The sequence below is a fragment of the Cataglyphis hispanica genome, chromosome 8 (assembly GCF_021464435.1).
Source record: "Cataglyphis hispanica isolate Lineage 1 chromosome 8, ULB_Chis1_1.0, whole genome shotgun sequence".
In the NCBI taxonomy this organism is placed as follows: Eukaryota; Metazoa; Arthropoda; class Insecta; order Hymenoptera; family Formicidae; genus Cataglyphis; species Cataglyphis hispanica.
In genome coordinates, this window is record NC_065961.1 from 2,018,143 (window position 1) to 2,044,304 (window position 26,162).

A 26,162-nucleotide genomic window follows, 5' to 3' on the forward strand; every position below is an offset into this window, starting at 1 on the left:
TGAATTTATCCGACCGTAATGGAGGCGCTGGTATTGTTGAAAATAGCGAACTCTAATCGCGCGATGAATCTCTTTACAGTCGCAGCCACTGGTATAAAAAGCGGTGTTATTCTAGCTGCTATGCGCACACGCACTGATGTGTACTTACTGCACTGCATTCAATAGCAGTTCTGCATAATTTTGTGGAAATCGTTTGTTTTTATAGTAGCGGAAAACATTATCCACGGATGAATAACGCGCGATTCGATCGCGCGTTGATTTCGGATGCGCTGTCAGAGTATACGTGCGATTGCGATGCCAGGAACATATACACGACTAGAAAATTTCCGATGTAAAATCATCCATCCCATCTTCTACATCAACGTAAAAAATCCGAGCGAAAATTTCTTTCTTTACGATAGATCGTTTCTTCGCCATCTCAAGAAGCAGTTAAAAAAGAAAGAACGGTTCTCCAACAATTTTCCTCCGTAAATACACTTGAAAGTAAAATATGATTTTTAATAACGACGGAAAGAATTTTGAGTTTTCTAACAATTATATTTTTTCACAACTGTTATATAATATAAACTTTCCCGCGCGTCTTTATGTAAAATAAGACGGTTTGCGCGAATAATTCAATTTTGCTCTCGCGTTTTATCAATTACGAGTATGGCTGCAAAGAAAAAACATTCCGAAGAAAAGCGCTTGGAGCGAGATATCCTTTGCTTTATTAACGATCGCGATTATATCCCGTCGGAAAACGCGAAAGAACTTGTTTTGCATACTGCGGCAAAATACCGAGACGCCATGTACTGCCGCCGTGTAGCCTCGCACGTGAAGATATCAGGGTGAATGAGATAAAATCTCTAAACGTTTCTACGCCGGGAGGCAAAACTCCTCGAAACTTTTCTCAACAAAAGCAAAATCGCGTCCGCGCCTAAAAGGCACGCTTAAAAGCGCTGTCATAATGTTAGAAATTCGCTTCAAAACACGCGCAATTTTGAGAACACGCAGAGAAGTGAAATTTGCGATAAAGTTTTTATTCAATTAAGCGTGAAATGTGTATGTTTCAATCAAGTGTCTCTTTCAATCGTATACTAATTTGAAATTAAATTTAGATATACCCGACACGCCCATGGAAATGATTAAATTTCAGTAAGAATTTATTATCGATATATGCGTCAGATATTTGTTTCATAATTTGATAAAAAATTAAAATCTTTTGTCTATATTAAATAGATTGGCGGATAAGAATTTGAAATTATAAATTGTAACTTTTTTTTAACAATCGAATCTCTTATCGAGAAAAAGCCTACGGTGAATGTATATGTAAATATGAAATACGTGGAAGTCGTCGAAAATTTTTTTCAAGAGAGTTTCTCGCTCTACATACGCAGTTAATTCGCAAAATAATTATTCGCAGAATAAAAGCCAAGAGTTCTTATCACTTTACATGGAGTTGTAAATGCCAATAAATGAACAGAAAAAAAGAAATGGCAAATCCTCTCTTCTAATGGTTTCTCGACTATGTAAAGAACTAATTAACTTATTTGTAGAATTCCAAATTATTCCGGCATAGTGATCCATATCAGGCAAATAATGGCATCAACAAAGAATGTAATTAGACTGCTCACAAAAACACAATTGCGTCTTTCAGAGCATGTACTTAGGTTTCTGTCAAACCGTTCGTCATCCATGATCTTAACTTTAACTTATTTATTTTAAACTTGTATATATTTCTGATAATGAGACGGGAAAAAAAAATAGGTTCGCATGAATCTGCTGTTTTAATAAAAAACAAGCAGTCTCTTGAAAATAACTAGCATTTCATCATACAATTTTATATATTCCAGAGAATTTTAATAGAAAATACAATATTTCCTTGTTAACAAATAGATTTCTTTAAAAGAGAGACAGAATTATCTTCCCCATTTCTCGAGCGAATTTCGATCGTCTGCCCGATATCTAACAGTTTTGATACCGAAACATAATTCTTGGGAGATAAATGTTATTTTATCAATAAAGGACTACTAGATCCAAGCACTATTCCGTTAATAATAGTCCATAAAACTACACATACAATACGTATATTTTATGGATGAATAACGTAAATAATTTGAGCGATGCTTAATCCCATAGAAAGATCACGGGCTTTAAGGCAGTTTGCATCGATATATCGGCCAGTCTCAACGTGGCGTAAATGCAATTAAATTCTTAATGAAGGTGGCCCCGAAGAGTGGGCGCGTAACTTTACGTAACTCTACGGCAAATAAATTATATCTCGAACCGGCGCGTGCTTTAATTGCTTCATCCAATACGCTTGCTTGAGTAAAGTAACCCGACTTAATGAACGGCAAGCAATAAAAGCCGTTACGAGTGCTGTGTCGCGTAAATCGCTCACACATTTTTCTCATTTCCTTCCAAACTTTTGTTCCATAAATTTAAAAAAAAAATACGATGATAAAATAACTTTTTCGATCATGCATATTGTACACCACGTCTTTTCATACGAAATACATTCTACAGTGCGCTTTATGATTTTAAATGAGTCTCTGTATAAATGTTTGCAAAATATTCGTTACAATTTAAACTTAGTGACAAAAATTGCATTAAAATTCTTATTATATATATATATATATATATATATATATTGAGGGATATCTTTTTAGTATCCTGATATCTCATCTAATTGTGGATACATAATTGCAAATGTTGAGATGCAGGAATCAAATATAAATCAATTTTATTAATAAAAATCAGTCAGTCCCAACATTTCAATTGTATCGAGTGTCTTCATCGTACTTTTTAATCAATATTGTTATTTCAAGCGTCATATGAAATCATTTTAATCTCTCAACAAAATCAATCACACAGCACTTTCTATCGGATTTATAATGCCTCTAATTATATCGGATCTATTTTAATAGAATTCAAAGAAGTCTATTTCATATACCTCATTATCTTTTCATGACAACCTTGAATGCAAAGAAGAAATCGATCATAAATCTGTTTCATTTCACAGATAAATCGCGTATTGCTAAAGAAAGCGAAGCATGCACTATTATTGCGTAAGAAGTTTATAATAAAATTACAATTAGTTTTGCATAGATCTCCAATTTATTCATGTGCTATTTTATTTTCTGATTTTTTAAATTCATCTCTCTATTCTTATTTAGACTATTTATTTTTATTTTAGAATATTTATTTGGAATACTTTACAAATCGAAATTTTGTAGATCTCTATTTCTATGTTACTTTATTTTTTCGTATTTTGTATAATTTGTCATATTTTCTATATTTCTTTTATCAAACGTCTCTGAAAATATGTGCAACGCGCCTGTGTAACGCGATTTCACTGAAATATGTGGATGCTTGAAAAAAAAAAACGAAATGCATGATATCGTGCAACGGTGACCAATATGTCCTTCAAACGCGTCATTCAAGTCGGTTTAATCGGTTTTTTTTTATATCTCGAACACTTACACACAAACAAGATTACCGCTACAGGCAATGACCATGTTTGTGAAACATCATTTTGTGATAAACTATATCCAAAATATATCTTGATTGCTGTTATGTGGTTACAAAATGTCTGAATTAGTAGTGTAATTAGGTTACAAACAAGATTAAATTACACAGATGATATGCGATAATTGATCGCATTTTCGAATATAACGATATGTATTTGTTAATTTATATTAACATAATTGTTCGAATATCATTCATTATAAACTCGTAATGTGTTTGCGTCAAAATGAAGGGGCAAGGACAATAACGATACATTATATATTCATATATGACGGGTATATTAATCATCTAGTTACTCTATAAAATTTAATTAATTTTAATTTGTCCAGGTAATAAGTTCATCTACAATATTCTATAAACATCGTATAAATATTCGATAAATTTCAATTTTGTGTAGCGTTTGCGACGCAATTTACTTTGCGAAAATTCAGCTAATGGCTGTCCACATTTTCAATCAATCATTTATAATCCAAAAATCATCAGTATCTCGAAATTTTGTATGCCTTCGATTTAGTAAAAGAAAAATCTATCTTCAATTATTAAACACGGCAAAAATAATTTTGTTCTAATGAAAAATTTCACATCTGCATGACACTTTTGTTATTAACAACTTAAATTTATTAAATAGATATTCGTGCCCTGCATTTTTTAATCATCTAACACTTTGATGAAACGAAACATCATTTCATTTGCATTAATATCCGCGTAATTTCGTTTGCGTGGTCGCGGCAAAATCTTCTGATTTGTCTGAAATGGGGCTGTCCGTCTCGCGTTATTCGGGCTTTAAATCTTCTCGGGACTTACCTGGAATATTCGTTTCCATTCACCGAGCGATTATAATCGTGCAAATACACAGGAGAACGACTGCATATTCATTTTGGTTTACCCGCCGCGATTCAAATCGTCGCAAAACGTCGTAACAAAAACGCCATATCAGTCTTTCTTCTCCAGACCGTATTTCACGCGTAGCAACGTCAGCCGCGCGTGATTTAACGCCGCTGCTTATGTCCGTTACTTTTATTATGCGCGAGACTCTTGCGGCGACCTCGTTTCGGAATTTCGATGCGACAAACGACGCGTTTCACCAAGGCGACTCAAGTGTCGTGAGTGCTGCTTGACTTGCATATAGATCGCAATGACGGGGTTTGTATCACGACAGAGTAGTTAAGCCTTTCAACGCTGATCCTTTATTCAGATTAGTCGATAAATTTAAATTTTTCCTTACGCCATGAATTTTCTCACGTGACACGAAACCCTCTACAGTCACCCCGTGCATACGATATCAAGTGTACAACTGAGCAACGCAATCTCTGATTGTTCTATTCGATTCGAGAATACGAAATTACCAGCGGTATCAATCTGAAAGTGGCATATCGCACGATATCGAATCTGATTCGAACCAAGTGCTGGTGCGTCCAAAATTGAGTGACATCGATACGTTCGTCGTTACCCATTTTTTTTTTCAATTACAAATGCAAACAAAATTTGACGAAGCAAAAATTAAAAGCGCCCGATACCCCGCGTTTTCGACGCAGCGAGCAAATTGCATGATTCGCCGGCTCGACAACCGCTATTTATTGATGGCAATCAACACGTGAATAGGAAAAGCTGGAGAACGGGTACAAACCTTTTCGCGAGCTCTATCACCTAGCTGCATAGAGGAGGAAAAAATTACTTCTCGAAATAATTGATCCATACTAGCTTGATTATTCAAGCGTACATTTTTTTTGTTTAATAATAAAAATAATTTAGTGAATGCTATTTATATGCTCCTTTTAATTAATTAATCATATAATTTATCAGTTACCTGTACTATTAATTTCTGATATATATGATAAAATAGAACAAGAAAATATTCTTGGAAATTTTTTCAACTTGTCTTAAACAATTTATTCTAATCGATTATAAAATAGCTTCGTCAAATTAAAGCTCTGATTTGCGTGGTGTGCAAACTGTTTAATTAACAAAGCTATCTCGCTTGAATTATGTCTACTATCAAGTATATATATATACATTTCTATTAAATCATGCGGAATGTTATTGAATATAATTATAATGAGGGATTGCATTACTGGATATCTTCCGCTCGAGTAATTCCAGTAAATTTATCTCGAATTGCGAAAATTTACGCAAGCTTGCAGTGTCAATAAAATTGATTTAAAAATTGGAGAATTATTGCACTCATTGCATATAAGCAAATGTCTCTCCCTGTTTCTGAAAATTATTTTACAAAAAACAATTTGCATTGTAAGCCATGCGTTTTTCAAATCGCTTCATATTTAGATTTAATTAAAAATTTGTGATTAAGAACTAACACTATTAGTTTCATTACTAATCATGCTTCAAAAAATATCAATCAATTAATAAAGAAATTGAAAGATAAAAGTGTGGTAAATAAAATTTTGTTGTCAATAATAAATATATTCTTATGTCTATTTCTAAAAATAGCAAAAACTTGTTCAAGTTCTTTTATAAATAATTTTAAAGGAATTGAAACATTAATTTATATTCTCTCAAAAATTATGTTGTTGAATTCCGTCAGTTTCTGTTTGAAATGATGCAATTTGTTTTCTCTCATTTGAAAAAAAAAAAAGAGCCGAAAAGCGGTAAATAAAAAAATATCAAGTTTCATATATCGTACACAACAATGAAACTCTGTGCTCGAAAGCTTAAAATTTGCAAACTCGTGCAAGCCGACTGTCAGCCGATCGTGGACGTAAACGGATTAACTTTTCAATGGAATAATAAGATCTCCAATAATTCCGCGAAAACGACGTACGAAACGACGTACGAGCGATAAGATAGTCGATTTCGGAAAATCGGGCTAGCCAAAACTTTCAGCAACATCTCCCTTTCTTTCTCTTTCTCTCTCTCAATATGCGCCTCCGTTTCGGATTATTTTTTTTCGATCGACTGCTATCGGACAAACGAAACGGGCCGGCTTTTTGCGACTGCACGTACACCCCAGAGCCGAAAAGCCATCCTTTACGTTCTCCGACGATTCAATTTAACCGCGACCGAGCGAACGGTCGACGGCCGCTCACGAAGTTGTCGAAGTAGATTGGATCTTATTGAATCCAGAACTGTCCTGCCGGAAGAGAGAGGATCGTCCTTCCTCCACTTGATGGAGACGACTTTGCGTCCCTATATAAAACAGCGTGCTACCATCACGTCGGGTATTGGATCGCGACAACGGGAAGCGAGGGCAGTTACGAATCTCGAGTCAACATCTGCCGGCACCTCGGCGGAACGAGAGACAACGGCCGCGTTAAACTTTGCCTCGAAAAAGTTGGGCGCAATCGGGCAAAGAGTCCGCTTTTGATTGCCGACAATTGAACGTTCGTCGCGGATCAGTGCGTCGTTCGTTCCCTTCGTGGATAACGGGCCGGGAAAAACGGCGTAAACGAGAGATCGAAGGGAGACGTTCAAGAAACGTCCCCAGAGACCGTCTCCATAAAACGCGGTTTACACGACGCTCTCGTTTGTCGACAAATGGCAAGTTGGTTGAAAAATATGTCACGAATGTAGTACAAATATTAGAGCAAAGATCTGGTAAAGTACTTGTGTATTTTTGCAAAACATTTTTGTTTCCTTATCGAGGTATTTTATAAAAATCGATTGCAGCCAATGATGGCACAATATAAACCGTCAAAATGTAAGTTTTAATAAACTGTTTATTAATTGATAAAATTACTAGTTGCACAACTTGTGTATCATTTTCTTTATGCTAAAACTTGTAACATATATGTTACATGTTTTATACATACATATATAGTAAATTTAAAACATCTTGCAAAGTGAAAATGTTTTGACTTGATCAATAAAAATCTCAAATGCACAATCTTATTAATAATCCAATGTTTCTCGACAAAAATTGTTTCCAAAAAAAAGAAATTTAATATTTTTCGGAATTTAAGACGACAAGCAAAAGAAGAAGAAAATACACTTTTTATATCAACAAAATCTTAATTTTCGCAATTATGGCATGCTATATTTTTAAACGTCATATATTTTATTCAAATATAATAAATCGTACCGCTAAAATGACGACCTAGTTTGTATTTGTTTCCTGTTTATTTCTGACCTACTTTCTCGATTCCACAGAGAAGCGCGCAATTACCGCGAGACCCCGCAACTTTTTTAATCAAGTTACCAGAGATTCGGTGAACGCGAATCTGATTGGGAAGCTTTAGCCGTGGCTTTAGCTCGATTTGCTGATGAAAAAAAAAACGTCGTATTAAGCTATTACGCGCATAAAGCAGTTGATATGTATACCCGATACTGGCAACTCATTAATTTGAGCGTGTGATGCAATAATGTTTTCTACGAAGGCTGTCTTTTGGGACAGCAGTCGGTTGTCGGCGCATTCTTTCCGGATATTGAAAGCGGGAACCGTGCAACAATGAAAAGAATGCTTTTTTTTCTCGACGGCGAAGAGAATTACGGCAGTTGGAATCGGTCGTCCGGACGGAGTTTATTAACACACATACACACGCACACAGACATATACCATATTTACGCCGACGTGTGCATGATTAAAAATCCGAATGAGAGAAATAGGTGCCGAGATGAGCGAAGTTATGAAAAGTCGAGATATTCCGTGTTTAATCAAAGAAAAAATGCAACAGAATCGCACTAACCCATTTCTATTTGTTGAATCATTAACTGTATATAATACGATTTAATTATAAAATAAAATAGAACACATATAATAATAAATTATTATATAATAAATCATTATTTATCAATGAGAATGTAATGGCTAAACTCACATTTATTTCAATGCACTACTTTAACTTGATGCAATATAACTATATACATATTTCAAAAATGAAGATATGTACTATTACTGATTTGTAATTGTTATAAAATTATAAAATAAAGCAATTATTCAATCATTATTTCCTCGCTTCTAATTTTGAAGAGTACATTTTTATATAAATTTGACTTTGCCTCGTTCGAAAATTTAAATACCTAAAGGAATGAATATAGTGTTTTCCTTTAACAAAGAAGTTTTATTATCTAATCGTTTGTTCGTTAGTACGTCTATCCCCGGAAGCGAAAATGTCCCATTTATTTCGGATATAACGTACTGAAGACAGAAATATATAGAGGTTGGCTCACCGAATATGGGGTTCCCGCGATGTGTCGCCAGTCCGCCGAGGGTTAATACGTGTGAGTGATCCGCCGTTACCACAAGAAGCGTTTCCGTGAGATCGACCTCCTTCATAACTGCTTGGACAGCTTCCTCCAATGCCAGGGTCTCATCCAGCGCGCGATAAGCGTTGTTGTAATGGTGAGCATGGTCGATTCTTCCACCTGAAACAGATCTCGCTCTGTGAGACGCGCTCATGAGATGCCGCCATTTATTAATGTTATCTTCGACTACTTCATAACGCAACGTCGCAGTTCAGATCCATTTTAAGACCTTCACAATTCCTGGGTATTGGTACTCTTGGACTAAATCCTTCTGCTCACACATAATATATATCAATCTTATTAAAAAAAAAATAACATATTCTTTGTATCAAAAATAATATGAAAAAAAAAATTTAGATAAATTAATTTAGGTAAATTAATTAATAAACTTTTTCAGCTATGTGTCCTTTAAAATTTTTTTTGTCAAGTTTTTTTAGTCCGCAGCATTGTCAAAAATTAAATTTAAATTTTATTAATCTTATGTTTATAATAGTGAAAAATATTGACTTTCATTAAATATTCTATCTTTTATTTCAGCGTTCAAAATATTTTGTTTGCAAGGACCGTTATTGTATTCGAGTTTCTGCTTTGTCTACCAGTGTCCACATCCGCGAACGCTTGTGTAATGTTTGTCACTTCGGGGCTTCATTAATAGTTCTCAATTGGATTTTAATCAACGGTGTCAATCATGGGCGAGATGTTGCTCGTTTGCCCACATAGTTACGGTTGGCATGAGAACAGCGGTTCTCGTTATTGCATTAACAAAATTACACGTATAAACTTAACTCAATCATCGTGATATAACTTTATCACGGCAAAATTGTGGCATATCACATGTGAGCGTAATGGCACTAATTATTTAATAAAACAAAGCAATCGACAGATTTTCACGTAGAGAGTTTCAGTACGTTACAGTTATAGACAATGTAATATAACACAATTTTTTACTCTGTTCATTCATCAGAATCGTATCAAATGTAATAGAAAAAGATAGAAGGAAGAAACGATTTTTCTACAAAAATATGAACGAAATAAGGGAACTATGTTATACAACAGCCGCTCTTCGCAGTTTATTGGTAATCCGAGTTATCAACAAAGTCACGTACACACAGATTTAGCCGACCGTGTTTCAATTCACATAAACGTGCGGGTCAGTGCGTCGAGTACATTGTGCTTGCGGTTGTGTCAACCATTATATGGAACATAATTGCTCCAGCTGTTCATATGTCAAATAACGTCGCTGATAAAAAATATTAGAGATTTACCATTTTTTAAAACGTTACAAAACATATATTTTATATAACTATCTCATAAAATATAGTTTTATTTGTAATTATTTGTAAATATTGTGAATAATAATAACGCTTACATATTTTTGCATGGATATCTTCTGAAGTAGGGGGAACAGACAGTCGCTCCCTAACTTATCAATTTAGTTAATTTAATAAAAGTTATCTCAATTTTTATATCTTGCAGTTTTGTTATTTAAAAATAAAATAACTTTAATCAGTATTTGAAAATGTTTCGTAATTGCTTTACCGCGTCGAAGAGAAATATTTACCTGCAATAAATAAATAATAAATATAAAACCTTAAATAAATAAATAAATTGGACTATTTGTTCGCGCGGATATCGTATACACTCGCGACCGATTGCGACATGCATTCGAAGAGCAAATTTATCGGCAGGCAAATATGTCATTGGTTGTACGATCTTTGAGTGCCGTGCCGTATCGATAAAAGTGGCTGTAAAGAAGCTACGGGGATAAATGCTGGCGTGGGAATATGACGCTTAGAAGAACTGCATCGTCTGCACGTAGCTGCATCGATCCTCTCGTTACGCGCCGTGTCGTGCACATGCGACACAACGGACCTTCGTTCGACCGCCTTTATCCGATTGCTGCGCGCTATGCAAGAACGAGAGAGACAGAGAGAGAGAGAGAGAGAGAACCAAGATTTTAGATATCCTCCTATACAGGGTTTAGTCGGCGCCATACGGTGCAACGTAGATAAACTTAACTGTTGCGTTTAACCCTTCGCTGCATCCGAGTCTCGTTCAAATCTACTTGACTCTGAAGTAATATATATATGAGCTTTTAGTGTGCGCAGAGAGAACTCGTTTCGTGAAGCATTTAAAGTACCGCACAACAAACGCGACGCGGAAGAAATGCAAATCTGTGTGTTGCAGTACTGTTACACTATACATATAGGGAAATTGTTAGAAAAAGATTTTTCCGAGTTTTCTGAAGACTGATTTGAAACGAGAAAATTTACTCGGAAAAATTATTCTCAACATATAGTTGAACATAAATATATAATTATACACAGAATATATGTCTATATATATTCTCTCTCTTTCTCTCTCTTATATAATCTCTATCCGTTTATGCAGGAAAAATAATAATAAAAATAATTAAAAGAATAATTTCCACGTTGCCTTTTTTAAATTTTTTTTAAAGAAAATAAAGTTTGTAATTAATTATGTAATATTTTAAAAATATAATTATAATCATATATTTATATATAATTATATAATATTTACATATAATTATATATTTATATATTATAATTACATATAAACATTATTTTTTCTCGGTTTCTCGGTCTAATTATGAACTTTATTCTTTTTATAAAAAATAATGCAAAAATTATTCTTCCAATTTATTTTTCAATTATTTTTATCATTTTTCCTATGTAACTGAATAAAAAGTATATGAATGAAAAAAAAACATACATGGACATATTTTATAATTATATATATATATATATGACATTTTTATGTGATTTCTTTTTATATATAAAATATAGAATAAAAGAGAGAATGTTATTTCAGGATAATTCATAGTCCAATTTTTTTAATAATTTCAGTGTGTATATTGCATAATAATTCGGTTTACAGTTTCTATTTAAAAATTTAAAATTTTTATTTTATCATCTGCAGATTTTAATTATTATAGTTGTAATCTCTTTTTATGTCAATTGCAATAATTGCAATTATTAAATTCGAATCTTGAATCTAGTGTCCATATCTTGCAAAATTGTATTTTACGAGATACGTTTTCAACATACATACGGCATTCTCTGGCATATATATATAACAAAGTAACCTCAGTACATGCAAAGAAATCGAAAACAGCTCTCGAGAATGTCAAGTGCCCTAGATGCTCGATCACCATACGTTGCAAATTCTTGCTCTCGCAGGATCGTCTATTCCGTGTAGCAAACAACAAAGTCGTCGTGAAATGAAAAATATTGAAATGTCACCGGGGAAATAAAAAGTCACCGAAAAGAGAATTCGTCGATTTGCGACCTGTAAAGAAGGCAATCGATGCGGAATATAGTCTTCGCGAAACGGTTTGCCGGACCGTTTGCGAAGCGCGATTTAATGCGCAAACAATCGATAGCGCGTTTCAACATCACCAGGCTAAAGTGAAAACGGATCTTAATCATGCGGAAAACGATCGAAAGTTTGCGGACTTTAAGGGTCTCAGTATATATCTACTTTTTCTTGTTATCGATGACGCGTATTTTACGACGTATTTTTATTCTATCCCGTAGGAATACACAATCAGATGTTTTCTGCCAAAATAAAAAACAATATTTTCCGGGATAAGCTTTTCGTCAAGAAAAACAAAGACTGCAAAAATTCTAGCAAAAAAATCATAATTAATGCTTTATTTCATTAAACTAATTTTTACTGAAACAGATTGGACCCGATATTTTAGATGCAAACAAAACTTATATTATTTCTAACACAATGATTGTGGGTTTAGAGAATTCTGTTATTTCATGTTAGTGTCAGAGGATCTTGATTATTCTAGGATTCAACCTCTATTGCTGCTATTCGATACGACGCAACGCGACACTATCTTAGTGATGACAGTCGGCGAACGGTCCGGCAAACAGTCGCAGCACTTCAATTATTACGACCGCCAGCTCGCTTGCTTCTATCTCGAATTGTGCTAGTTTCCGGTAATGGCTACTTAGAATTGAAAGCAATGAAAACGGGATTTACGATACCCTGGAGCCAATCGAACAATCATTGAAATGTAAAACATAAATTTGTATTTATATGCCAAATAATTATTCGTATATGAAAATCAGAGAAATAAATTAATTTATATTTTTTTTAAATTTCTTTTTGTATTTATTTATGAAATTTATTTATGCAATTCTTTATTTATGTATTATTTCGTTTCTATAGAAAATTTATTTTTGTGTCATTATAAATTGACAATTAATGAAAGATGTCTTTATTTCAAATGTCTTTCTCAGAGTAATTATTATTTGTTTAAATAATAAACAAATAAATTTTTCTCTCTAAAATTAATTTAAAATGCGAATATATTGCTATTTTAGTTATAGATTTTACTTGTACATTTTACCTATTTAATATTTACGCATTAGTATTATAAAGCCAAGTAATATAAATTTTTATGTGGCGTAACAAATTAAAAAAATACTTTTTTTAGAAAATATATAAAGTAATTTCCTCTTCAAAGTGTGTGCAAACGATAAAATATCCTCTAATTTTAATCTTACATTTCGACGGAATATTAATACGTATTTGCATAATGTAACTTCTTTATTTTCTTAATTTTAACGATTGGCTCGTTAGATTGTCGATTGCGAAATTAACAGTGTTTCGAATATTGACTTGCTTCTCGGAAGTATTTAAGAGGCCACAGGGAATCGAAACTGTCGCGCTCAAAGATTTGCAGAAAAGTCCCGTAGCGAGTTCCCAGCTGGGGCATCTTCGGTCGCGTAACCCGCTTGCGAGCTTTAGATTTTAATCCAACAAATTACAATTCGTGCCGTTAATTTTAGGAAGCCGTTTTATAGGGACTGTCGAATCCTCGTTACTTTAGGCGACTCTGCATTTTGCCGATTTCTAAACTACAACTCAAAGTAAATACCACGATGTCTAAAACGACACTTACTGCTGAAATCAATATTTCACTGTTTTCAGCGGGATAAACGTATAAGAGGATTAAATAACGAATATTCGAGAGAATATAAATGATAATATATAAATGATTTGGATTTGGAGCAATATCGTATGGCCGTTAGTAATTATTACCGTATTACGTAATTAAATTAAAATATTATCTACACATGTGTGCGATAAATGGAAAACGATGAAACTGGCAAACTGTGCGCGGAGCAGTATTGTATGATTTTTAGTAATTAATACGACACATATATGTTATCAATATGCTCGATATATATTATATATCATATATATATATATATATATATATATATATATATATATATATATAATTTTTGCGATATATTCATTTGCATTTGTTTCTTTCAAATAATATATGTTATATATTATGAAAAGAGACATAAAAAATTAGACTTATTGTTAGACAGAAAGCTATTTTTTATCTAATCATCGTTCAGAGTCGTGTCCTTTTATTTTTAAAGTTACAAAATTACGTTACCGCTGCTAAATGTGCTGCCGGAAGTGGATTCTCTCTCTCTCTCGTCGGATTAGGGACAATGAGATAAGATATTAACTGCAGCACCGTATATTATCGCTCTTTTTACGAGCGACTTGGGCCAACCATTAATTCGTCAAAGAAATGACGATCTATTACGGCACCATTTTCATTATTAAGAAAGATCATGAAATTATTTTTCGCAGTTTTCCCGTCCCAATTTAATATCACGTGAATAGCTTTCATTATCGTGTCATACATTAAGAGATTTTTATATATAAAAGTAATATCGTGACAAAAATTGAAATTATCCTCTCGGGATTAAAGTCTGCTGCGGACAAATCGCTCTAATGTAATTATATTATCCTCTGGAAGAGACGCGTTAACACACACATGTAGGCATTGCGGAAAAAGTTTCCGTCCTCGCGGAACTTGCGCGGAGCGCGTCAGATGGACGGGATGACATTTTTGTATACGAGTAACAAATAGAATTAACATCTGGTACTTGCAGTAAGTGCGCTAACCTCGTCGTTTCTTTCGCGAGAAATTTACGGACAGCCCGTTTGGAGCGTGAAAGTATGGTTTTAAGAGGCAATAAAGATACTTTATCGCCCGGTAATAATACATGTTCTTGCTTGCTCAATGACGCAAAGCCTCGAGGATGAAAGAGATTACGTGGTGGAATAACGCGTCGACTAAGCATCGTAAGCGGGTTTCGTTTTTCCGCGATAAATTCTATGCGGGAATACACGAGAGTATGCATATACTGTGTATCACGCAGCGCAGAATCGAGAAACATATTTTGTGCGTCGCGATATCGCATACATGTGTATTCATGGGGGGAAATACAATAAATAGAAAGCATCTTATCGCATATATTATTCGTATCTAGTTAGAAAAAAGGGACAAATTATTTCATCAATACAATTTAAAATTTCATTTTAATTCTAGAAAATAAATATATTCGGAGCACACGTTGAGATAAATCTGTACTGTATAAATTTAAAAAAACGCTAATATTAAATATTAAAATAAAGCGATATTTATAATGCGTTGCATCTTTTTATAAATAATACTAGAAGTAAATTATTTAAAACGTAATTATATTACGTGTTTTTTTTTTTTTTTATTAATAAATATCAATATTATCGACTTGTCAAATTTTAGAATAATTTGAATTTGAGAACGCGAGCCTTTATAAATAACTGATGCAGTTAAAACATATCATTGTATGCAACATTCGAAATTAATATTCAGATGAGCCATTTAGTTTCCGAGCTCTCTTTCTCTCTCTCTCTGTCTCTCTTTCTCTTGACATGCTCGTCCTACCCAAAACCTGACCGCGTAACTATACATCAGAGAACGTGACGTGTAAACACATCCATCGGCTACTGAAACTCAGCCGACAGCGGCCCGACGTGCAAACGAGCCTCAAGCCAGCTTGAGGTTTATCTCGGATAAGAGCTTAACAGGAAGTTCGGACGTTATGCATTTATCTTTGCGGACTGACAAGAAAATATGACTTCCGGCCCAGATGTGCTATTTCTTCTCGAATAATCAATGCCAAGCTGAAAAAGTATGGATGCGATGTTTTTAAAACGAAAGAGCTTGAAATGCCGTTAATCCATTTAATTATTTTTCCTTACAAAGAAAAGGTATTTTCTTCTAAAGCAATATATATGTATACTCTTTTATTTGTAGCGAATAGCTATATAAAGTTTCGACAAAATTTAAATTTAAAAGCGACAGAGAGGAAGATGGAAACTTTGTCAGAATCCATACATCAGATTAAAAAGACTTGCTGCGGTCGCGGTGTTATGAATGATTCTGATGAATGCGTATAAGTCGCATCAAAATATATTAGCGCGCAATGAGCGTCAATAACTGGTAGAGCAACAGTTGTGCGAAACTTTGGCCGCGGCGTCGAGATCTCAATGCCGATTGCAAACAGCGGGGAAACGAGACTGTGCGAAATGGGGACGGTCCTCTGATGAAGTTCCCTATCCGGAAGTCTAGCACGTCGGTCTCTAAACTCGGCAATTCGCCCGCATTTACCGCACGATGTACGGTATTTTAACGCATGCCGCGGACGCGTGTTTAGATTGCACCACGCTAATCCCGAGATATATTTGCGGCAACATTGGCTCTGTCTGACATACGCCAATATTCCGGAAACTTGGTGCTCCAATTTCAGAAATGAGCGAAAACTATATATGGAAGCTAAATAACAAGCTTCCCGCAATAGCTTTACTACATTTGCAACATATGAATATATGTATACATGAAATTTGTAATGCATTAAAAATATTCGTGTGTTATGTAAAATATAATTTAAAGTTATTTTGATAATTATATATATATATATATATATATATATATATATATATATAATTATCAAAAAAACAATCAAATATATTCATAGTAGTTTTTTGCACCATTATATATCGTATGAATATTTTATATTTTATGAATATTTTATTTTCAGAGCGAGAAAAATTGCTTTCAGAGTTAAACAAACTATTTCAGAAACAGTTTATATTAACAGATGATTGCTAAATGTATTGTTTTACAGAGTAAGAATAACTATATCATATGGTCTGTTTTTGCTTTTTTTTGCGTTCATTTCTGTTTTAATTATTAAATCCTTCCATTTGCAAACAAATAATTTGTTTTACTTATATGTTTATTTTACATTATGTAATTAATCCTCCATTATTTTTCCAATAAGTGAAAAGCGCGTTCATGAAAAATATATTGCATTGTGTTGTAATACGTTAAAAATGTAAATAAAAGTTTCAATAAAATTGTTTTCTTTGAAATGTTGCATATTATATATATATATATATATATATATATATATATATATATATATATATATATTATGCATTTCATTTATTCAAAATGCTAACACTAAAGCAATATATAACATAATTCAATATTGTTTCTTTTTTCTTTTGTTGATCTGAATTGCTTTGCAAGAAAGAAGGGAAAGGAAGAGAAAGAGTAATAATTAGTAAATAAAAAAGTTTTAAAAAAATTTAAATGAAATAAGATAAATAATTTTTTGCTTCAAAAGCATATCGATTTTGTCGAGTATATAGAACTGTTACAAAGTTGAAGGCATAGCATAATAATTTATACTATGTACTTATCAAGTCAACAGACTTCACTCCAGTAAAATATACGTAAGAAAATTTTTCAATTTAGTAATTTCTTCTTTCAGTCGCTCACAATTTTATTTTACGAGTGTGACGAACTTTCTATGTCCATTAAAAAAATTATTTACAATAAAAAGCATATCGTGTAAATTTATTTTATTTATCATTTTGTGCCCTCGCGTATTAATTATTTTCGCATAACTCTTTCAAGATTTGTTAAAATAAAAAAGTTACATATACACACTTTAGTTATAAAAGTATAAAATTATTTATGTTTGTATATTATAATATAAACGTATGATTACTTTTACTTATATAGATTTTCTTATAAAATAGTATGATGAATTCTTCAAGAAACATCATATATACTCACGAAATTCATCTCGCATTTATTAATTAAAATAAAAAAAAAAAAAATTCAAAATGTAATGTGATAATAAAAAATTTATTCGTTTTAAATATATTTTATCATGTAGAATAGCAATTTGATAAAAACAAGTAAAATAAAATGTTTTTTTGATACTTTTTTCTGGAATTAATTCGAGAGACATAGAAAATAAATATAAAGATTAAAAATAACTATTGTATGACATTTTTTTCCATGAATTTTTTTAATAACGCATCCAGTTTCATGTGTTGGACAGCATGGAGCGTATGTGGCAATTTTAATTTGTTTAAAACATTTTTCTTTTTCACTCTCTGATATTTTTTCAATAGTGAGTAATGTATTTTCCGCAATGCGATCCGTATGAAGTTTTACAAATATGCGGTAAGCTTGTAGCGCTGCGCGTCAGTCCACCTGAATGATAACACACTCTCGCGTATCCTCTAACCGAAAAGTGTTAATCAAATTGTTGTAATCTGCAAGTGTATGCGAATAGCTACTTCACGTAAATAACTTCAGCGTGCGGAGAGTTTCTCAACTTCATTTATATGTATACGCAGGAGAGAGAAAATGTGCAGGACGGAGAGTTCCAATCTCCCAACCGAGGATACATTTTCGAAAACATGTTCAGTTTAAAAAAAAAAAATTGTCACGAAGATTCTCGAGATATTTTCATATGACGGTAAAACATCAGATTCCCTAATTATAATCGCTGAAAATTATTATTCACATTTTATTAAAGACTTTGTGAGTTAAATGTCGCATTAGATTCGAGCAAAAAAATAATGTAGCATATATAATCAGTTTTAATTTGAAATTAAATTTAGTAAATTTAAGTTCTACGTAAATAGAGATAAAGTTTGTTTTAATTTTCGATAAAAATTCTACAAGCCATACAAAATATTTGTAAATGGCCATAATTCTCGGGCGTTGTATATAAATAAAAGTCTTTCGTACGACGATTAATATCCGTCGTGCGTTTGTATTAATGAGTGATTTATTTCTATTATAAATTGTCCGCTATTTGTCATTTTCTGGACGTTGGGCAGTTTTTCAAAATCTTCGAACTCGATGATCGTGCATGTTCTCGATTTACAGAATCGAATGATCCGCGAATGTGTATGGGTGGAAAATAAATTTATCTATAATGCACACTTGCATTGTTCATAATCGTCCTTTATTGCATTGCTGACTAAATCGAAATTTGGACGTGCAAATATGCATAAAAAGCGCGTCGTTTTTACATGTCGAACAGCCTCATTGAATTGCAAATGCGTCTTTTTTCTCCTGCACGTCATTTATGTGTGCGTTCGCATGCGTATGCGCGTGTACGAGTGCTTTTTTTCTCTCTCCGTTATTTCGAGGCAACCCGCACACCACTCGCACGATAGATCGATGAAACAATCTGCGGCTGATATCATTATGAATTTTGATGCTACCGCGCGTTCATCGATCATCATTATTCATGCTCATTTGAATAAACTATTTATTTTCTCTGCGCGAAGATCGAAAATTAATTAATTCTTTATATATATATATATATACATACATAACTATTTTCTGTACTAGTATATCAATTGCGCATTATTCGTGTAATAAAAGACATTGCATCTTTTTTTTATATAAAATAAAATTTTGATATCAAATTTGATATAAAATAATATTTTTATGTACGTATTATTTATCGCAAAAATAGTTTTATAATTTATCAGTGATTTAAAATGTGTCACGGTATATTTTTTGATTGATTAATCAAATGCGATTAGCTGTATCCTGTTTATGTGAACGGAAAGTAATCTTCTTTAAAGTACGCTTAACGGAAACCATAACCGCATCGAGGAAGCGGTTAACTCCTAAGAAATCTTCATTTCCAGTTCGCGAAAAGGAATGGCAGTCAAAAGTAGTTTGTTTCGGAACTATTATAAAAAGTGGCTGTATCGATATAATCGCATAATCCATAGCATTGTTAAAGAAACAAAATAAAAAGATTCTGTTCTTTAGTGCGAAATTGTTGTTGCGAAATTTCTTCTCGAGAAATGCGGGCTTAAAATTTAAGGAACTATTGTATCGATAATAAATTGTCACAAGAATCCCGAGACTCCCGTTTCTCAGAGTAATGTCTCAATACAGCTTTTGGTGTTGATGTCATTTCGCTAGAAGGTGGTGTATCTTTACTCCTTTCACACAAAGTTGTAAGTGGCTCTTTCTCTAGTGTTCTAACTTCTGACTTACCTTCCACGAAGAGGAAGTATCCCTCAGGATTGTTCGCAAGTATCCGAAGCGCCTTAATCGTCATCTCGGCTAGAGAAGGATCGCCAGTGTCGTTCGTGTTTCGGTCGACATCGAAGTCCATGTGAGAATAGGCGAAGAGACCTGCGGCAAAGAAAAAAAAAAAGAGTAAGCTCCGGCAAATAATTGGATCGAGTTACACGGAAACAAGTTTGTCAACGTATTGACAAATAAAGAAGAGAGAGACAAATAGAAAAATCAGGACTTCATTAAAAAGGAAATTCAAGAAAAAAGAACATTAAGAAGATCTAGATAATACGTAAAACACGTAAGATTTTTCGTAACTGATTATTTTGACAATGAAGTATTTTCATTACTTACAATTTTAACAAATTATTAATTAATTGTACGCAACGTATTAATATTTCAAAAGTCAAATTAATAACTCAAAATTTCACTTCATCGATAGTTACCACTCTAAATTATTAAAGGTATTTACATAAAGATATCATCAAAAGCGATCGATAGGCATGACATAATCTAACAAACACTCATCAAACATTGAATATTTAATAAATACACTGATTATGGATTATCAACAGCGCACAATTAATATGACACGATAACAAATCGCATTAATTTACAACGCAAATGTCGAAATTAAATTCTTGCAAACCGCCGCATACTCACATATTCCGCGAATTCCACAATTTAGCGAATAAATTTTTCGTGCAAATTAAATCGTTAATCAAAAATCATACATCGTTCGTCAATTTAAAGCCAAAACAACTATCGAACGTACAATTACTACAGTTTCTTCCGATCAGATTTCAATGCGAACACGCTATGTCACGCAATAAAAAAAAAAAAAAAAATCAAAATCGGATAATCCGTAACAGTAATAAAAAAATCCTCAGTGTAACCATTAAATCTTCAAATCGTAGATATAAAAATACATTGAAATTTACCTAAAAGACGGTTCACTTTCCGCGGATCCACATTCTCAAATTGCTCCTTGTTAAAGACGTACTTTGCGGGTATATTCTTTCGACGATGATTCCTTGACCACTCCTCGATGAGATTTCGACCGTCCAATCGTCTGCCTTCCTTATCTGGCTCTTCGGGATCTAAAGTCACCTTCGGTACGAAATGACGTCTGCCGCCACCGAGCACAACCTGTATTTGGGCAGAAATGATACTACTTTATTTGCGTATATATTTATCCGCGAAATTTAATTCTTAATTTAAGAAAATTCAAAAAAAATTCGGCGAATGAAATTCGAAGATTCTCTCCGTTAAATGGAAAAATTTATTACAAACGACATATAATCATCGACTTCTAATTTCGTAACGTCTGGACGAGGCACGCGGAACCGACTTTAATGAGAAAGAAAGTTTCGCCTTAACTTTGCCGGAGATGCAACGCTTCAATGAAATCGCCTGCGGAGTTCTTTGCTTCGTTCAAACTTTAAAACAAGAACTTCTTTTTTAAAATAGCGTCACGTGAGTCATTCCAAAAGGTAAAAGTAGCTAATTTATCCGCTCTTAATCTGTCCGTTACGTTGCATTTTATTTTCGTTTATCATACAATATTTACAAACTAAAAGTTATTCAATATTTAATTTAAAACATAAAGTGTATTGTAAGCAGCTTCCTACTCAAGTTATATAATCGATAACTGTTTGAATTTAAAACTGGTCGACTAAAAAATTCTGCGAGAAAATAGTTTTAGATTTAAAAAAACTTTAAATTGTAAAAAATGCAAATCTTTCTTCTAAATAAATAGTAACATAGATTTAAATAAATGAAAATATGTTCTAGGCTCTATTTCTCTGCGCTTTGATCGGCAGAAAATAATGCGGAAGAAGTGTAGCGTGACAAAAGGCGTGGATAAAACCGCGACACGTATATTTTATGTCTATCGATATAAGATAGAAGGCGTAATAAAACGTTATAAAAAGGAGATAAACGAGCCGCGATAGAAATTTTATGTCTACTCGTATGCAGGAAGGAATCATAACTGTAAAAATCCCTGTTCGTCATCCGGCATGAATGTAACCATATCGGACAGGCTTTACTTATCTTCGACCGTTCGCATTTTTCAATTTCTTATGAAATGGACTTGAAGGAGCAACACGATATTCCTAAATATTTCGTTTTTAAACACATTTCTTTCACTGCCTCGAAAGAAACCTGTTTATTTACAAATTACTCTGTCATCCGATATTGTTGTTTATCAATTAAAGTTTTGTAACTCTCATATATAAATAATAGATTCAAATTATAAAATGATATCGGTTTGTATATCGATTTTTATAAAAATTTAAGACATTTGAATACATTTTCGAGGGTTGTTAGAGAATCTTGTAAAATTTCATATAAAATTTATTGAATATTGAGAATTGAAGCATGCATTGAAAAAGACGTGAAACAAACAAAAAGACGTAGATATCAAAATGAAACATATGTATACATATCGACCGCCTCTGAAATATTCGGTAAAATTTCGTGACTGCACTCAAGAAAATATAGCCATCGAATCTGCATAAAGCGCAAAAAATACCGCCATACATTTTCGCCACACACGAAGATATTATTATTACGTACGGTGATGTTACGGCCGGGCTCGTCCTCGAGCAGCTGACGCGCGATGTCTTTGCAGGAGGTACGTGCAGCAGGTGGCACCTTTCCATCGTCCTCCCAGTAACGGCTGGCTGCATGCGCATAAAGAGCCGCCGGTGTCGCGTGTGTGACCCTGGTGGTAGTAACCAACCCTGTCGATTTGCCTGCGAGTAGAAAGATCGAATTATTGTCTTTTCACGGTTAACTTCTCACTCTCTTTCTTTATCCTCTCCCTCCCTCCCTCCCTCTCTCTTTCCCTTTCTCTTTGTTTCCTATTGGCAAAGTTCCCGACTACGTGCTTTCGTAAATCACCCCTTTGGATTCTCGCGGTCGTCCGCGTCCGACTTTATCGCATTTAAGCGGGAACCGAGCGCGTGCACCGCCACATTGACGTAGAAGACAAATTTCCCCGAGTAGCGATCTCCCCGAGGCGAATCAGTACGATTTATCCTTCATTGGGGGCGAAGTGGATTTTAGAATGTCGAACTAGCCTCAAAGCTCGGGCGCGCGGGGATTATTGCCGGCGAAGTCGACCGATGTGTATTATTCAAGGGAATCTCGTCGAATCGAGAGCGAGTGTACCGCGTTTAACTAGAATGCGGTTGCGGTGCGGTTACTCGATCTCAAATGTAAACTCTCCACGAAGATTTGAATCTTTCAAGATTCAAGGACGGTGTCTCTTCCGAAATTCCTTTCCGTTGCGTTTATTACGTGCAAAGTGTTCAAAATATTAATATTCTCAGTTTTATGATTAAAAATAAATTCTCCTTTTTTAGAGACTTAAATCAAATTAAATTGTATGAAATGTACGGAATATACAAATATTATATCTCCAAAAACTGAATTCTTGACTAAATTAAATTTCACCAAAGCAAGCATTTTTATTTATTCAAATTTTTTAAACATTCTTAAAATTATTTCGAGATTCACGGGTGTAAGATTATATGTGTAACAGAACTAGAAATTAATAATCTAAAATCACATAATGTTTGACAATTAAATCGAAGCATTGAAGTGCATCTCCATCCGACTCATGAGATCGCATTTTAATTACAGGAGCATTTGCAATGATCTTGACAGCCGTCTCGAGGATTTCACTTAGCCCGCTAACGGGCTAAGGAATTAAGTTGGCACGCAGAATTTGCCTTGGCAATGTGCGCAACGCGTTGCCGAGAGTTAGTAATTACGAGAGTGGTTCTAGTGCGGGTGGATTGATGCTAATCGGCTAAGTATAATGATGCGTAATCCTTCATTAAAGATACACCAAAGGATCCTTTGTTCTGGATATCTCGACTTGAAATTATCATCATATTTCTAGTTTGATTTATTATTTTTATACTTTAGAGCAAAAAATTCTATACATATTTAAAAAATTAGAAAAGAATTGTTGAAAAAAGAAAATAAAATTTTATCTCATTGTATTATAAAATTTAACTCGATAAAATATATATTACAAGATTATTTGCATAAAAATAAACTAATACAACTTATATCAATATATACAAAAGTTACAAAAATTTTATCGCCGCATTTTTTTTTTTTAGAATTTTTAAAGATTCAACGCCAATTCTTTTGTAGTAAAAAAATTATTATAAAGAATAAATATTTAAAATTATACTTGCGTCTTGTTCTTTCGTAAAATTAAAACATTTTGGCACGTTGAGCTTTTAATAATGACATAAAGCTATTGCAGAACTTTGTTCCTTCGTTAACTTTCAGTGACTTTGCTTTAAGAGGAATTTAATTTGAGGCTTAGCTACCAAGTTATCCAAAGTTTCAAATTGAAAAGTTGTGAAAACATATGGCGTTTCGGTCGATTTTTTGTAATAAAAGTTTTGAAAATTGATCCTTGACTGATATCCGAAGAATGTAAAAAACCCGAACAACAATCCCCGGCTCATTCTTTTAACGTTAGGGCAGCGAAAAAGGTCCGCGCGATCGATCTTCTTCATGCGTGCCTATAAATTTCACTGAAGACGTCCTATATTAGGATCGCGAGAGGTTCGTAAATATTCCTGCGGGATCATTCGCCGGTGATCCTTTGGCGGTCCGCTTCCAATTCGTTTCTCATCCCTTTCCCGTGGGCGAAACGTCCGATTTCGTAGGTCGCGCACGATTCGAGATAATAATTCAAGGAGTTTCGAAGTTCTCGGAGTGAGAACTGGCGCAACTCTTGATTCGCTCCTCGAGATGTACGAAATGGACCGTAGTAAGTCGCGAAGACAGTCGCTACTCATCCCAAATTTACTCCTTTTGTGAGCCGAGGACCCTCTTTAAAGCGCGAACTTCTGAATCTTTTGGATCGCGGCATCGGTAAAGGGGATATGTTTCAAATCTTTCGGCTTAAAAAGATATAGATGTTTTTATTAATTCGATCCAGAATCCGATATAGATCCAATGATATTAACATTGCTACTTTACGTTATTCTATTATACTCTATTGCTCGTAATTACGTGTATTAATCATTTTGCAATTAATTTTAATAAATTATTAATGTCAATAAGCACAATAAATAAAACAAAATATATGAAAGAGGAACTGTATATAAAATTATGTTTATTACACTCTCATTTATCTCATAATTTATTCTTTTCCTAATGTTTATTTAATGATTCCGTATTTTTCTTTATTTAAAAAAAAAAAAAATTATTCTTCAAATGAAAAATAATTATACATATCGTTTATTTTAACTATTCTGCAACAGTCTGTATTAATCTATCATTATTTTTCATCATTATTTATTTTTAATTCCCCTACTGGTTTTCGCTTGTTTAATTTTTATTTCATAATCTCGCACTTTTTATTTCACTACTCCTTGAGTGATAGATAATCCTGTCGTTCACTCTCGATTATCCTGCACAGTAGCTCGGCTATTATCGCGCCATCATTTTTCCTCATCGATTTTTAATTCCCTACTTCTTCTCGTTCGTTTCACATCGAATTTCCAGCGCGCGCCGTGTATCATCTTGCGTCGCGATGCCGCGTTGAAGAATGTGACAAACCGCCGACGCGGAGAGGACGAAAAAGCCATGAGGCGCGGCCGCGCGGAAAGCCAAGAGTGTCAACGGCAAACGGCGCGCGATTAATCAGCCGGGCCCATTCATCTTAATGATCGCGGCAAAGCAAGCTCGTCCTTTCATGCCGCGCGCCTGTACACATACACATATACATATACATATAAACACGGGCGCAGCACAAGTGTCAGGAGCGTATATACACATGCCAGGCTGCGCTGGTCGGTCTTGGCAATGTGTCAACTATTCAAAAACACAATGCCGTTGCTTGTTACCGTAGATACGGAGCGAGGCAACCTTGTCGCGACATTGTAAGAAAGAAATCTCGAAATTCGCTTATTAGTCTCGATAATCCAATGAAACGCTAGGTGACGTTCGTAAATGATAAAAAAAATCGTGCGATCACACGATCTCGATTAAATATTTCAATAAAGCATTTTTCGAGAATTGGCGAGTAGTGAGAAGAAACGTTTATATTTTCTTAAAAAGGATAATTTTTTGAATTATGAGAACGAAGTAGAGATCTGTATATCACGTTATTAACGAGACGCTTGTCATTTCGAATTTATAATGTATTCAGCATATTTCTCTCTGTGTATCA

General features: G+C 33.7%; 2 protein-coding genes across 2 annotated transcripts in view; one reads left to right on the top strand and one right to left on the bottom strand.

The window, feature by feature from the left end:
- LOC126851402 (alkaline phosphatase-like) overlaps positions 1-26,162 on the bottom strand; it is a 151,613-nt gene that overhangs the window by 16,380 nt on the left and 109,071 nt on the right. Inside the window, exons 4-7 of the mRNA XM_050595338.1 lie at positions 22,532-22,710; positions 20,893-21,100; positions 19,928-20,068; positions 8,632-8,826 (exon numbers count right to left, since the gene is read on the bottom strand). Of these exons, the coding sequence (XP_050451295.1) occupies positions 8,632-8,826; positions 19,928-20,068; positions 20,893-21,100; positions 22,532-22,710 (723 nt within the window). The remainder of the gene's footprint in view (positions 1-8,631; positions 8,827-19,927; positions 20,069-20,892; positions 21,101-22,531; positions 22,711-26,162) is intronic.
- Positions 20,235-26,162, top strand: part of LOC126851426 (caspase-1-like) — a 42,330-nt gene continuing 36,402 nt past the window's right edge. Inside the window, exon 1 of the mRNA XM_050595393.1 lies at positions 20,235-20,252. The gene's annotated coding sequence lies outside the window, so the exon portion shown is untranslated. The remainder of the gene's footprint in view (positions 20,253-26,162) is intronic.